The following is a 14,670-nucleotide window of genomic DNA, read 5'->3' on the forward strand; positions in this document are numbered from 1 at the left end:
CAGCTGGACCCAGGAGGCCCTTCCCCTGGACCTTGCAGAAAAATGACTGGCAATCATGAAATTCACTAAAGGCTTTAAGGTACCTATCTCTTGGAATCCCTTTTACAACTCCTTTTCTTCTAGCTTCGGAATAGTCTAATTATCTTTGTCCCAGGTTTTAGGTTATTTGGGCACATTATTTATGTGCATCGCAATAATGTGATTTCAGTCTATCTCTGTCTCCATTCTGCATACAGAGGTGTGACAAATTTCCTGTCCTCTGTGGGCTCACACACAGCTGCAGTACCACACGGAATTACAGTGGAGGTTTGAACAGTGGAGACTGTGGGAGCCCAGTGCCCAGAGCAACCTACTCTACTAAGGGAGTTGAGAGGATGGGGAGCTAGACACGTGTATGTGGATCCAGAGCCACTTGGTACTAAGCTCTTACTCCCTGCAAAACACTTAAAAAAAAAAAAAAAAGATCTTAAACACTACCTCTCCTCCCCCCCCCTTTTTTTTGAGACGAGTTTCACTCTGTCGCCCAGGCTGGAGTGCAGTGGCGCAGTCTCAGCTCACTGCAAACTCCACCTCCTGGACTCAAGCGATTCTCCCACCTCAGCCTCTGGAGTAGTTGGGATTACAGGCGCGCGCCACCAAGCCGTAACTCCTGGAATCAAGTGATCCCGCGTGCCTAGGCCTCCCAAAGTGCTGGGATTACAGGCATTATCCACCACGCCCTGCCTCGCAGAGCACTTTCAATTCATGCACAAGCCCTTGAATCCCAAACACTCTTGGAGGCAGAGACTACTTTTATTCCAACTTTATAGATAAGGAAGCCAGGGCACTGTCAAGGGAGTTGCCTGGTGCCTGTAAGCAGGGAGCTGAACTGGTAGTTAGAGGAATTGCAATTCCCAGGCTCTGGTTCACTGCGCTACCTCCAGGAATGGGGGTGGAAGTGGAGGGAGGGGGCGGTGTTGCAGGAAGTACATTTGCTTCAATATGAACAGTTAAAATGCCTGGAAACATTAAGAAAGGGAGCGTGCAAAAAAAAATTTCCCTGGTTTCAGCCATTTCTTTCTTTTTTTGGGGGGGGGGGGCGGAGTCTTGCTCTGTCGCCCAGGCTAATTTTTGTATTTTTTTTTAGAGACGGGGTGTCACGGTGTTAGCCAGGATGGTCTCAGTCTCCTGACCTCGTGATCCGCCCGCCTCGGCCTCCCAAAGTGCTGGGATTACAGGCGTGAGCCACCGCGGCCGGCCTGGTTTCAGCCATTTCTAACCCTTTTTAGGTCACTTCAAATAAAATTTGCAAATAACTGCCACGTGGAGAAAATATGCAAATGTTGCTAAACGGAAAAGTCATTCGGAGTGCTGTGAAAGTTGGCTCATTTATTTAGCTGCCCCAAGTGTGCACATCATTCTTTTTCAAAGTGAATGTGTTTAAAGACAAAGCTTTGTATGTTTTCCCGCTTCCTCTCCAATTGGATATTCCAATTATAACGTATTGATTAACAAAATACCCTGGTGGTTTGAACCAAGTATGCCTATGAGCAGGCGTTAATTGAAAATAGGGAACTGCTGTATATTTTAATTCTTTTAGGTACTCCCATGGCGGTACCCTGTACTCGGCTCTACTCAAAAGTAAAACAAAGCCCAGAACCAGGGTAGTCAGTGCATCCCATTGTTGCTATATGCAGTTTGAAGAGCTGTCGGAACTCAGTTTTCGAACCTGACTCATGTTTACCCTGGTTCATAGGAAAACGAAACTGAAACAAAACCGAGGTCCTTCACCAAAACTCCATGAGAATCCACGAATCTCAGGGCAGGAAGGGACCCTAATATCATTAAACCTAGTGGCTCTCCAAGGGGCATTGTAGAAATCTGTGTATTTCTGGTTGTCACAATGACTGGCGAGAGCTACTGGCATTTAGTGGGCAGGAGCCAGGCACGCTAGGATGTTCTATGATGCTGGTCAGTCCCACAGAGCGAATAATTGAATCACTGGACACATGTCGGTGAAAAACTAGTTCATTATCATCTAAGCCTAGAACTAACACTGTTTTATATATGAACACAAAGTATCTTTGCCCAGTTTCCATATATCCTGAATTTTCCACAAATGCAACTACTGTTTCAATTGAAGGAAGATTGTACTGTTTTATTTAAAAATTATTAATAGTTCATCATTTTGGAAAATGAGGTTCCTAGTAGCAATGCTGCTCATGGAACTTGAGTTGTGAAATCAACACACCTTTCCAGTTTGCATTTGTGGCTCTACTGGGCAAGTGTCTTCCCACCAGTTAGTGTAGCTGTGCGGCGGCATTTACATATTATAATACATTGTTTTATTATAATCATTTTGCTTTCGTTTGTTGACAGATCATGTTTTTTGAAATTGTGTTTGTAGGTTTACATAAACAATTTAGGTTTTGTTATTTCAGTATAGGTAAAGGGGGCGTTAGAAAATACTAGTTATAAAAAGGAGTTGGGTCTTTCACAGGGTTATGGAATGTAGCAGACTCCTTTTATAGATGAGCAAATTGAGACCCAAAGCCGTTAAACAACTTGCCCCCGACAGTGTGATATTCTCTCCCTATCTCGTTCGAATTTCCGTCTCGATTTTAAAAATTGAGAAGGGAGAGAAGTTATGTGTATAGTAAATTATGTGATGAGCACGAACTATTTGAATTCTGGCAGCAGAAGACCTTTTGTGGGGGTGGTGGAAACCACTGCGTTTTATTTAATTCCGTAGGGCTGAGGGTCAGAAGAGAGGGGAAAGCGGTCATAAGAAACTACGGATGTGCGGGCGCCGGCTCAAAGCCGGGAATCCACTAGTAAACACCTTCTTCTATTTAAGGGCCTGCGGCACCGAAGCCGGGACTTGGGGTGGCCTGCCTAGGAGGGAACCACAGGAAGAGGTTCCACCGACGGCAGAAACCCGGTTCCTCCTGTTCCTCATCCACCGCAGCGGCCTGAGAGTCACCCCGAGCCCAGGCCGGTAACCCCGCTGCAGCCCCTCCGGCAGGCCCAGGTTGCACCGGCTACAAACATTCCCGACACCCTTGGGCCCTAGAAGAGCCGTTCGCCACCCGCGGGGTCCCCGCAACGCCGGTGGTCACCGGCCCTAAGCCGCTGGGCGCCCCGCGGGAGGAAACTAGGGGCAAATGGAGCCCGCATTCCTGCGGAGAGCCGGGGTCCCGGGAGGGCGCGCCAGCGGCGGTTCCGGATCAGCGCGTGACTGTCTCATTGTTCCCTCACCGCGGGGGGCGGGGGCGGCGGCGCGCGCGCACACGTCGGGGGGTTGGCCAGGAGGGGCCATTGTGTGTTTCTAGGCGGCGCCCCCGCTGCCTAGGCAACCGCGCAGGAAGGTGTCCGGCCACCTGCGCGCGCCGCCGGCTCCCCTCCATTTCCCCCCGACTCCCGCCCCGGTCACCATCCTACCCTCCTCCCTCCTCCTTTCCCCTTACTCCGCTCCCCTCTTTTCCCTCCCCCTCCTCCCCTTCCCTCTGTTCTCTCCTCCTTTTCCCCTCCCCTCCCCCGTCCGGAGCACTCTATATTCAAGCCACCGTTTCCTGCTTCACAAAATGGCCACCGCACGCGACACCTACGGTCACGTGGCCTGCCGCCCTCTCAGTTTCGGGAATCTGCCTAGCTCCCACTAAGGGGAGGCTACCCGCGGAAGAGCGAGGGCAGATTAGACCGGAGAAATCCCACCACATCTCCAAGCCCGGGAACTGAGAGAGGAATTAGAGTGAAGGCCAGTGTTAGGAAAAAAAAAAAAACAAAAAAAACGAAAAACGAAAGCTGAGTGCATAGAGTTGGAAAGGGGAGCGAAGAGGCCTAGGTTAACATTTTCAGGCGTCTTAGCCGGTGGGAAGCGGGAGACGCAAGTTCTCGCGAGATCTCGAGAACTCCGAGGCTGAGACTAGGGTTTTAGCGGAGAGCACGGGAAGTGTAGCTCGAGAGAACTGGGACAGCATTTGGCACCCTAAGCTCCAAGGCAGGACTGCTAGGGGCGACAGGACTAAGTAGGAAATCCCTTGAGGTTAGACCTGAGGGAGCGCGCAGTAGTCGGGCAGAAGTCGCCGCGACAGGGAATTGCGGCGTGAGAGGGAGGGCACACGTTGTACGTGCTGACGTAGCCGGCTTTCCAGCGGGTATATTAGCTCCGTGGCCGCGCGGTGCGCTCCAGAGCCGCAGTTCTCCCGTGAGAGGGCCTTCGCGGTGGAACAAACACTCGCTTAGCAGCGGAAGACTCCGAGTTCTCGGTACTCTTCAGGGATGAGTCATGTGGCAGTGGAAAATGCGCTCGGGCTGGACCAGCAGGTGAGCCGCAAGAACCCCACCGGGCTGGCTGCTGCGTGAATTCCTCCCCTGACCTAACCTGGCTAATGGCGCAGCGCTAACCGGCACCCTTACTTTTCATTTTCTGGGTGCCCCGGGCTGGCGGGTGTGAGTGCCCCGGGGCTATGGAGGGACAGGAATGTTGGTTGGGGCTGTCGCCCGGGCCCGGTCTCGGCCCGCTGTATTGTCCCCGGGACGAGCACAATGGCGGCTTTTGTGTGTGCGTGCGCAGGCGGGCGGAGGGGGAGGGAGTGCGCGCGCTCTCGCGGGGATGCGCATGCGCGAATCCCGACTGATTAGTGACCCGGGGGGGTTTGCGGGAGTGCGCAGCGCGGCGGGACGCGATTGGAGGCCCTTTTGGCTTGGAGGGCTTCGGCCTTCACGGCTGGCGCAGCCTGGATTCCCGTCCGGAGGACCTGGCGGCACCCGGTGTTTGCGTGCCTGCGAGCAAGGGGTAGAACGCGGCCCAGGAATGTGGGAGGGGGCGGTCTTCGCTCGGGGTAATGGCGGCGGCCTCTTTTGTGTGGTGCTGGGCGGCGCTGTGGCTCACCTCCGGGAGACGGCGGGTCTCGGGCGGGCGAAGGCCTGGAAAGGAGGAGGGAATGGGTTTCTTGTTTTTCCTGGGTTCCTTCCGCTGGCTTTTTCGCTTCAGCCCAGGTTCCGCAGGGTCCGGGGGCCCTGCGCCGCAGCCGGGGAGGCTGCGTTTCCGGAGTGGAAAGTTTTGTGACGCAGAAGATTGGGGAGGAGTGGGGGAGGGGTGGGGGCGGGGAGGGGAGGCAGGAATGGGCCGCTGCGCGCTGGTCTCTGGAGATAGAGGTTGGACGTGGCGGGGAGGTTAGGGAGCCAGCGAGGCCCTTTCTCCTCCTTGCTTGCCCCAGATTGTCCCTGTGTGGTATGTTAGCCGGGAGTCCCGCGTTGTTTTTCTGGGGTGGAGGGGTCATCGCGGGTTGTGGGAGTGTCTTCGTGTTAGTGATCCAGGAATCCGCCATTGGAAAAACACCCGGCTTAGGGGGGAAGTAAACAGTTTCGTTGTTGATTTGTTGCTGTCTGTGGAGTAGAATCTTGCAATGGGTCCCAGGCCCCCGGGTCTTTTCTCTTAGCCAGAATCCCCTCTTCTAAGGGTTTAGGGGCAGAGGAGAGAAAGATGTGTGATCTGAGAGGAGAAGGTTATGGACTTTGGTGGCAGGAAGTCTGCATCCCACCGCAACAGTGGCACCAGGCTTCAGATAAGCTCTTGTGTGGGTTATGCGGAGCTTTTAAATAAACTACTGTCTACTGTGATTAGGGGAGCGTTGATTTCACAAACTCCGGAATAATCCTGAGAGGAAGTTTAGTGGCACAAATTAATTGAATACATATTTTAATGTAGTCATATGTAATATTTTTTAGAAATTGATCTGTTCCTTTGAAAGCATTTTCTACCCGTTAATGAACCAATTATATTAAATCCTCTAATTGCTGACACTTACATGTTGAATTGAACACAGACACTTTAACAACCTACCAGCAGCACAGAGTATTCCCAGTTTTACCATTTTCCATTTAGCTATAGTGTCCTTTTAAGGATTCTAGGCAACAGTGAACCTTATTTAAAAAGCAAAATTGTGCTATAACAAGTGCAAAAGGAACGTTTGTGTTCCTACCGTGCTTTAAAATATTGATGGTAGCAAGAGAAAACGCGGTGGTGTTTTTGCTCATAGAAATTCTGGAAATTAGGTGCCTGAAGTCTTACACTCATTTTTTAAAAGTATAGCATCTGCTTCCAGTTTTCAGTGACTCCATTGATGATGCATGCGGTTTGGCCGTATCATATTGAGCTTTCAACACAAGATTTATAAACATGGTATGTAGTGCATCTTTTGCAAACACGTTGGCAACGGTACTGTGTGACTTGGTCTTTTGTGGCTTTTTTGAGAAAAATGAAACACTTTGCATGTATAGTTTTTTCCCCCAACTACTTGTGAGTAGTTCCTGGTTATAAAACGTTATGAAGGTAGCACATAACCCTTTTCTAGAATGAAGAGGCTTTTGAGCTACCAGTGTAAGGGGATAGGTAGAAATAGAGATGAAAGGCACTAAGATGTCCTACTCTTTAAGAGCATTGAACGCCAGTTGTGCCATTTATTCAAAGTCATCTTTGAACTTATGTTAAAATGGGGTAAAAACAGGTAACTACTTCAGGCCGGGCTCATGCTTGTAATCCCAGTGCTTTGGGAGGCCAAGGCAGGTGGTTCACCTGACCTGAGGTCAGGAGACCAGCCTGGGCAACATGGCGAAACCCCATCTCTACTAAAAGTACAAAAAGTAGCCTAGCGTGGTGGCGCACCCCTGTAATCCCAGCTACTCAGGGAGGCGGAGGTTGCAGTGAGCCGAGATCACTTGACTGAATTGCAGCCTGGATGACAGAGGGAGACTCTGTCTCAAAAAAAATAAAAATAAAAACAAACGAAACAAACTACTTAAGAGTTGTGCTTAACATAGTGTTCTGTAAGTGGTAGGTATATTGCTATTTTTTTGTTGTTCTTAAGAGTACTACCCGACTAAAAATACTTGGGCAATATTTAGGGATGAAGTATCTAACTAAAAGAACGGCCACTTCGAAATTTGTCCTGACATTTTTCAGGTGTGCATTTTAGGTTTAAAATATCAAGTATTACGGAAAGTTGGCATTGGAAACTTTCATAACCGGCACTAAAACGAATCCTTTATCTATTTGACATTGAGGAATAATTTTGAGATTCAGTGTAAGCTTTAGTTTGGTGATTAGGGAGCCTGTGCTATGGAACATGTTAGTGAAAATTTATTTTGAATGCATGAATTAAATTTGGACAGTTGCTACTGAATAGCACAAGCATCTTGGTGTGCCGCCTTCTGTAGTATATACAATAGTAATATTGCATTTGCTTAGAGCATTGCAGACTTGAAAACATTCTTAGTCACATTCTCATTAAGGGTTGGTATTAGCCCTGTGAGGTGGACTGGGCAACTACTTGAATGCAGTACTAGCAAATGCTAGAGGGCAGGACTAGTTTTCTCTTAATGTAGTATTTGAGCACATGGGGTGCTAACCATCTCACTCTCTTCTAGTTTGCTGGCCTAGACCTGAACTCTTCAGATAATCAGAGTGGAGGAAGTACAGCCAGCAGTAAGTACAACATCTTACGGGTTTATTGAATATTAGAGCTTAACATCTTAAGATTTCATTGGGCTTATGTAAAATTTAAGAAATTTGCCTTTCAATTTTTTACTGCTTAAAGAATTATGTAGTCTTTGTGTTATAGAATTATGTAGTACTTAGTGATCAATCTAAAGCATCGTTGCCTTTTTTTTTTTTTTTTTTTTGGTTGAGATGGAGCTTTGCTCTTGTTGCCCAGGTTGGAGTGCAATGGTGTGATCTCGGCTCACCGCAGTCTCTGCCTCCGGGTTCAAGCGATTCTCCTGCCTCAGCCTCCCGAATAGCTGTGCCTTTCTGATAAAACATCAATGACTAGCTGGCTCTCTTGAGTAAAAGCAGCTAATCATTGGAAAGAACCTTATTATATCAAATTATCTCTAGAAGAGTTTTTGTCCATTATAAATCCTGAGCCCAGTTTAGAGGTGATGGGAATGTGTCCCTGTTAACTGACTATATTTATTAAATTGAATTAAGGGAATATGCATTTCATTGGTTATAGCTACTCCTTTCTCCTGAAGAACAGAAGACTATACTGAATTTTGGATTGGTGGTTAGGTTAGGTTTTCAAATGTGTCATTTCTTTTAAAAAGGCATTAGAAAAGTTGCTTTTTTTCTTCTAAGGGGGGTTATTTAGAGACTTGTTAGAGGTTAGTGTTAAGATAGGGGATCTTGGTGGTTTATTATAAGGGCAATAGACCCTTATTTTTAGCTCAGATCTCTTCCTACTTATTAAAACAAAAGAGTATGGGCTATGATGTGTCCTCATTTTTAGGCAAGAACAGCTTCACTGGGCACAAAATTACTTGGTGGTTGCTTTAACTTTCACCTTATTTGTCATGCTAAGAATCTTTTAGGAACTGATTGTCCTAGTAGAGATTTTTAAAAATGTTTAATTCAGTCTAGAAGTGAAAAAGAAAAATGACACGTTTACTAGTTATAAAGCAAATTTGTTTGGGTTTATGTTATTTGCTTTTTTTGCTTATCCATATTCGAGGCTGTACTCCTGCTCGCATACAGAGCAACTGTCAACTTTCCTTAAACTCAGCAAGCCCCAAATTAAAACCTGCAATTCCTTGAAATTAACTCCCCTTTGCAGCTTTTCCTTGTTTATTTATTGTATGTTTTGCAACTTACTGGCATAGAAACAAAAGATTGTGAGATATGTTACATGAGTAATCTTAAATTGTTACAGTAATACTTAATGCTTTTGTTGACAGTTTTGATGACAGTTCTCTTAAATCTAGCAGGCCTTTAAAAAAATCACATTAAATGACCACTGGTGGCTAAATGTGCTCAATTTGTGAATTTCAACTATTAGGTTCCAAATCAGCTTTTTTTTTTTATCAAACTCCTTTCAGAGTTCTCCTTATAAAGCAGTAACCCATTTAAAATTAGATTCTTATTTTTCCCCCCTCAGTGTCCAGGTAAGTAATCAGATTGGAAGGCTGGAGATTTTAATTTCCCAGAACCATTTTTTAGTAACAGAAATTTAAATGGAAGGTTTTTTGGCATTTAATTAATTTTACATATATATATATATATTTTTTTTTTTTTTAGAAGGGCGCTATATTCCTCCTCATTTAAGGAACCGAGAAGCTACTAAAGGTAGGTCCTCACAAGTAACTTCGTAGGTCTATTTTTTGCCTCCTTTAGAAATTAGTAAAGCCTAAGGAAAACCAGGCATTTGGGGGAGGTCTAAACATGGTGTTGTTTTTCTATGCTTCTGTCAGCCTTGGTTCAAATACTAGAGCTTAATAATTTTGGAAGAACTCATCTAATGTTACGCAGTGGGAAATTCGGCATTCCTATGTCAAACTGTTCTGACGCCAAGGGCATGGTTTTGTACAGTTTCACTAGTCTTGTGCTGAATCTGTTTGTAATCATTCACAGCATGGTTTTAGTTTGGAAGAGGTGGGTGCCCTACTGTGTAAACCAAGCTGTATAATGATAACAACCTGGTTATTTCTGTCTTGGCAAAGTTGCCAGAAATGAAGATGGGCTTATTGTAGAACAGTTAACAAGTTTTACAGCGTTGGAAGTGATTCTCTGGTTTCATCTCCTTGCCTTGCTGCTTTTGAAAGGTTTTGTCCAAAATGTATTACAATATCTGGTGTCTTTTCCCATTGTAATTGTAACGTAGCGATAGATGACAGCTAGTATATGTTTCATATTATGAGACAGCTGTTCGGGTGCTTTATATTCTGTAAAATAGACCATCCAAAATTTGGAGGAAAAGGGAAAGTCAGGAAAACCAAAGATGAGGAGGGAAGATAATGTATAAAGAAGGCAGATAGGAAGAGTGGAGAGTCCACAGGGGAGCACATGGTTTGCTGCTGTTCCTCCATCTCCATATGTAGTCTGTATTACCTTCACTGTCTTGGCAATGCATGGATATAAAATCTGTATTATTTCTACCAGAAGATCACTTTGGCTTTTTTTTTTTTTTTTTGAGACGGAGCCTTGCTCTGCTGCCGAGGCTGGAGTGCAGTAGCGCGGGCTCACTGCAACCTCCGCCTCCTGGGTTCAAGTGATTCTCCTGCCTCAGCCTCCCAAGTAGCTGGGATCACAAGCATGTGCCACCATGCCCGGCTAATTTTTGTATATTTAGTAGAGACGGGGTTTTGCCTTGTTGCCCAGGCTGGTCTCGAATTCCTGACCTCAAGTGATCCACCCGCCTCAGCCTCCCAAAGTGCTGGGATTACAGGCGTGAGCCACCATGCCTGGCTGGCATTATATTCTTTTTAGGGGAGGTTACTTTGGAATTTGTCTTTATCATCATGGATGTTCTCAATATTCCTAGTATACTAGCTAGAATTGACCCTCGTGTATATGGCAGTATCATAGAGGTTTTAGAGCTGGTAGAGATCTGGCAATCTAACTTAACTCTTTCTTGCTAGCAAAGGCTGTTGGTCACCTGACTGGCCTAACGGTAGGAGGTAGAAGGCAGAAGGAAAGTAACTGAATTGAGAAGCTGTTTCTGTTTAATAAGGTGTTGCTGAAGCTAGTTAAACCCTCTACCTGTCTTTAAACCCTCTACCTGTCTTTGGGTTAATTTACATGTTTGTCATCCCCTTACCTGGATATTTATAGCTGTACCCAGGAACCTTGTCTATACTGAGAATATATAGTGATGAGGGTTTTTCTTTTTCCCAGGTATTCCTGATTGTCATCAAGCTTATAGTAGATGAACCACTAAAATAATACTACAATTTGACATTAGTGTTCTTGTACTTTATACTATTGAAACTGAAAAATACTGTATTAAACCAAGTAATCTGACAGTCTAAGAATGTTCTAAATGAATACCACCTCCAAGAAACATGGAAACAATGGTAACTGTTTTTCCTAGTAAACTCATTCACACCTATAAAATGAATGGAAATTAAATTGTTATGGTCACACAACGTCATAATGCGTTACAGGCAAAGCTGTTGACCACTTAGAGGTAGTATTCATTGAGAAACATTCTTAGACTGTCAGATTGCTTGATTTAGTGTAGAGTAATTTTTTTTTTTTTGAGACAAGGGTGTTTCACTCTTGTTTCCCGTGCTGGAGTGCAGTGGCGCAATCTTGGCTCACTGCAACCTCAGCCTCCCGGGTTCAAGTGATTCTCCTGCCTCAGCCTCCTGAGTAGCTGGGATTACAGACATGGGCCACCACGCCCGGCTAATTTTGTATATGTAGTAGAGACGGGGTTTCTCCATGTTGGTCAGGCTAGTCTCGAACTCCTGACCTCAGGTGACCTGCCCGCCTTGGCCTCCCAAAGTGCTGGGATTACAGGCGTGAGCCACCATGCCTGGCCAGTGGACAGTATTTTCTAGTGGGGAGAATTAAAGAAAAACTTTGTCTTGGTGTAAACCAGCTTTAAATCTTGGTTCTCTTACAGTGCCATGGTAGGAATATCTTGAGATTGAACCTCGAGCCCACAGAGATAAGATAGTCAGTGGAGGCTTTCAAATTCAGAAAGATTGATAATACCTTAACATGGTTCCTATTTCTAATTAATAATAAAATGTATTTGTGCTTTTTTAATCAAAGGTTTCTACGATAAAGACAGTTCAGGGTGGAGTTCTAGCAAAGATAAGGATGCGTATAGCAGTTTTGGATCTCGTAGTGATTCAAGAGGGAAGTCTAGCTTCTTCAGTGATCGTGGAAGTGGATCAAGGGGAAGGTAGGTGATTTCTTATCACCTTACGTGTATGTATAATAACAGTTTAATAAGTCATTATCCTGACCACCTGTTTGGATGTTAAGCATTATGTCTGTTTGGTCATTGTATTTTCTTAGCCGTAAGAGGCTTTTACTAAATTGAACCTGTTACTTAGAAATTAGATGAAAATAGGAATATGCTCATTGGCATAATGAAATGAGTTATTCTATTTCTCGAGTTTTATATGTTCTACTTAAAAGAGTAAGTTCATCTAGTGAATGGCCTAATTTGGTTGGGATTTTTGTGGACTCTGTAACAATTTCTAAACACCTTGTATTTTTGATTACACAAGTGTGGTGAACTGACCCCACGTGCCTAATAGCTGTGGTTAGTCCTGTGTCCTGATTTTTCGCAAACAGGCCTAAAACTCTTAAAAACATCTTAGTTCAGGTAAGGATTATTTTCTACCTTTTATCCAAAGTCTGTCACACAGGTGAATTGTCCTTTAAGTGACATCCTAGTATAACTAGGACGATTGATATTTGGTGTGCTATTTTCTTCTTTTCCCTACCATTAAATATATTTGGATGAGCACTTTAAATGAAGGTTGTGAGCTGTGTGCCGATTTCAAATAAAATCCTTATTCTTAATTTTGGCATCTGTGAGGCCTTTTAGGCTATACAACTTTATAGAAATGTAAAGATTACTGATTTTAGAAAACGAGGTTATGTAAATGATGCTGGTTAGAGAGCCTTATTTGTCAAGTAACTCAGAATTGGATTGTTGACATCCTTATGGTTAGCCATAACTTAAGTCTCCAGATACAGTTCTAGAGTAGGGATAAGAATCTGATAATGGTTAAATGATATGATTCTGATTAATTGCTTGTGCTGTTCAGATTTGATGATCGTGGACGGAGTGATTACGACAGCATTGGCAGCCGTGGTGACAGAAGTGGCTTTGGCAAATTTGAACGTGGTGGAAACAGTCGCTGGTGTGACAAATCAGATGAAGATGATTGGTCAAAACCACTCCCACCAAGTGAACGCTTGGAACAGTAAGTTTTTGAAGTGTATGTTACTTGTGATGAAGCCTTACTAGCTAGTGTAACAAATGAACTTATCCATTTTTTGATTTGAGGGAACTCTTTTCTGGAGGCAACACTGGGATTAATTTTGAGAAATACGATGACATTCCAGTTGAGGCAACAGGCAACAACTGTCCTCCACATATTGAAAGTGTGAGTATTTTTGCTTGACTTTTTAAGACACAGAGAGGTTAAATGTTTTCATGTTACATTAGAATGTGAGATGGGCTTCATAAAGTCATGTAGACCAGAGGCTTCATAGATTTGTGGAAAAGGAGAAGTTGAGTTCAGTGTCACCATTATGAATAATTTATTACCTAAAATAGAAAATGGGTCAAACATAGGAACAACCCAAAGTCTTCTCCAATGTGCAGTAAGCCTGGGGGTTGGTTTTTCTCAAAGTATAATGTGATAATTTTACTTAAACTATAAACTGAGTTACCAATCAGCTGTTGGTTGGTTGTTTCCATTATTAGTATAAAACAGAAATAGCTCTAGATAGCATTCCTAACCACATTGAATTTCTTAACAGTTCAGTGATGTTGAGATGGGAGAAATTATCATGGGAAACATTGAGCTTACTCGTTATACTCGCCCAACTCCAGTGCAAAAGCATGCTATTCCTATTATCAAAGAGAAAAGAGACTTGATGGCTTGTGCCCAAACAGGTAAGCTCAACTCATAAGAGTAAAACATCATATTTCTTCTGTAAAGGACTAGACAATAAAATATTTTATTTTTTATGGGTCATGCAGTTTTGCAGCTGCTCTGCGCTGCTATTGGACTGTGAAAGAAGCCATAGGTGATACATAAATTATTGGTTACGGCTGTATTCCGTAAGAGCTTTATTTATAACAATAGCAGGCTTTATTTACAAAATAGTCTCAGTTTGCTGACTCCTCTTAGAGGTGGAGCAGAGAAGCCACTTTTTGGAAAACTTAAGCATAAACTAAAAGTACTAATTATTAGTAATAGGGTAGTTAAAAAACACTGTCATCTACCAATGTCTGTTTAAAAGTAATGAGCAGGATTTGTTTGTTTGTTTTTGAACAGGGTCTGGAAAAACTGCAGCATTTCTGTTGCCCATCTTGAGTCAGATTTATTCAGATGGTCCAGGCGAGGCTTTGAGGGCCATGAAGGTAGATGTTTCTTTATAAAATGGGAAATTGTAGAACTTTGTAGGTGGCCATTGAGAGGGCTTTCTAAATGATGCTAAGACTTAAGTAGAATGAAAACCAGTTTTCAAGTGTAATCTGTAATCTATAAATTACAAAAGGGTATTATGTTGTGATGAACTTTTCAAACAGGGTAGGTAGAGTTAACTTAAAAATTAACTTATTTCTTAGGAAAATGGAAGGTATGGGCGCCGCAAACAATACCCAATCTCCTTGGTATTAGCACCAACGAGAGAGTTGGCAGTACAGATCTACGAGGAAGCCAGAAAAGTAAGTATGAGTTCCAGTGATTATTAGCTTTTTCATTGATTCTAATTAAATGTTTTATGAACATGTAAAAATTTTGACCTTGAAGTTCATAACACTTTTTTTGCTTATAGTTTTCATACCGATCTAGAGTTCGTCCTTGCGTGGTTTATGGTGGTGCCGATATTGGTCAGCAGATTCGAGACTTGGAACGTGGATGCCATTTGTTAGTAGCCACTCCAGGACGTCTAGTGGATATGATGGAAAGAGGAAAGATTGGATTAGACTTTTGCAAGTATGTTTTATTTTGTTTTTGTTTTTTTGTTTTGTTTTGTTTTGTTCTTTTGTTTTTGGCAGAGTTTCGCTCTTGTTGCCCAGGCTGGAGTGCCATGGCGCGATCTCGGCTCACCACAACCTCTGCCTCCCGGGTTCAAGCGATTCTCCTGCCTCAGCCTCCCAGGTAGCTGGGATTACAGGCATGTGCCACCACGCTGGGCTAATTTTTGTATTTTTA

General features: G+C 44.0%; 1 protein-coding gene across 8 annotated transcripts in view; it reads left to right on the forward strand.

The window, feature by feature from the left end:
- Positions 1-3,299: 3,299 nt before the first annotated feature.
- The window catches only part of DDX3X (DEAD-box helicase 3 X-linked), a 32,405-nt gene continuing 21,034 nt past the window's right edge, over positions 3,300-14,670 (forward strand). For 4 of the 8 annotated variants that reach the window (XR_010154624.1, XR_010154625.1, XM_016943391.4 and 1 more), the window contains exons 1-11: positions 4,179-4,305; positions 6,090-6,166; positions 7,411-7,468; positions 9,056-9,103; positions 11,537-11,669; positions 12,547-12,705; positions 12,789-12,888; positions 13,268-13,403; positions 13,789-13,874; positions 14,082-14,180; positions 14,291-14,451. Coding sequence is in view for 4 of the 8 variants with exons in the window: in XM_016943391.4 (XP_016798880.1) it covers positions 6,164-6,166; positions 7,411-7,468; positions 9,056-9,103; positions 11,537-11,669; positions 12,547-12,705; positions 12,789-12,888; positions 13,268-13,403; positions 13,789-13,874; positions 14,082-14,180; positions 14,291-14,451 (983 nt within the window). In the remaining 4 variants the exon portion in view is untranslated. Of the gene's footprint in view, positions 4,306-6,089; positions 6,167-7,410; positions 7,469-9,055; positions 9,104-11,536; positions 11,670-12,546; positions 12,706-12,788; positions 12,889-13,267; positions 13,404-13,788; positions 13,875-14,081; positions 14,181-14,290; positions 14,452-14,670 lie in introns of all 8 variants that reach the window. The other 4 variants (XR_008542046.2, XR_008542047.2, XM_016943388.3 and 1 more) reach the window with 4 other exon arrangements.

The sequence above is a fragment of the Pan troglodytes genome, chromosome X (genome assembly GCF_028858775.2).
Source record: "Pan troglodytes isolate AG18354 chromosome X, NHGRI_mPanTro3-v2.0_pri, whole genome shotgun sequence".
Taxonomy (NCBI): domain Eukaryota; kingdom Metazoa; phylum Chordata; class Mammalia; order Primates; family Hominidae; genus Pan; species Pan troglodytes.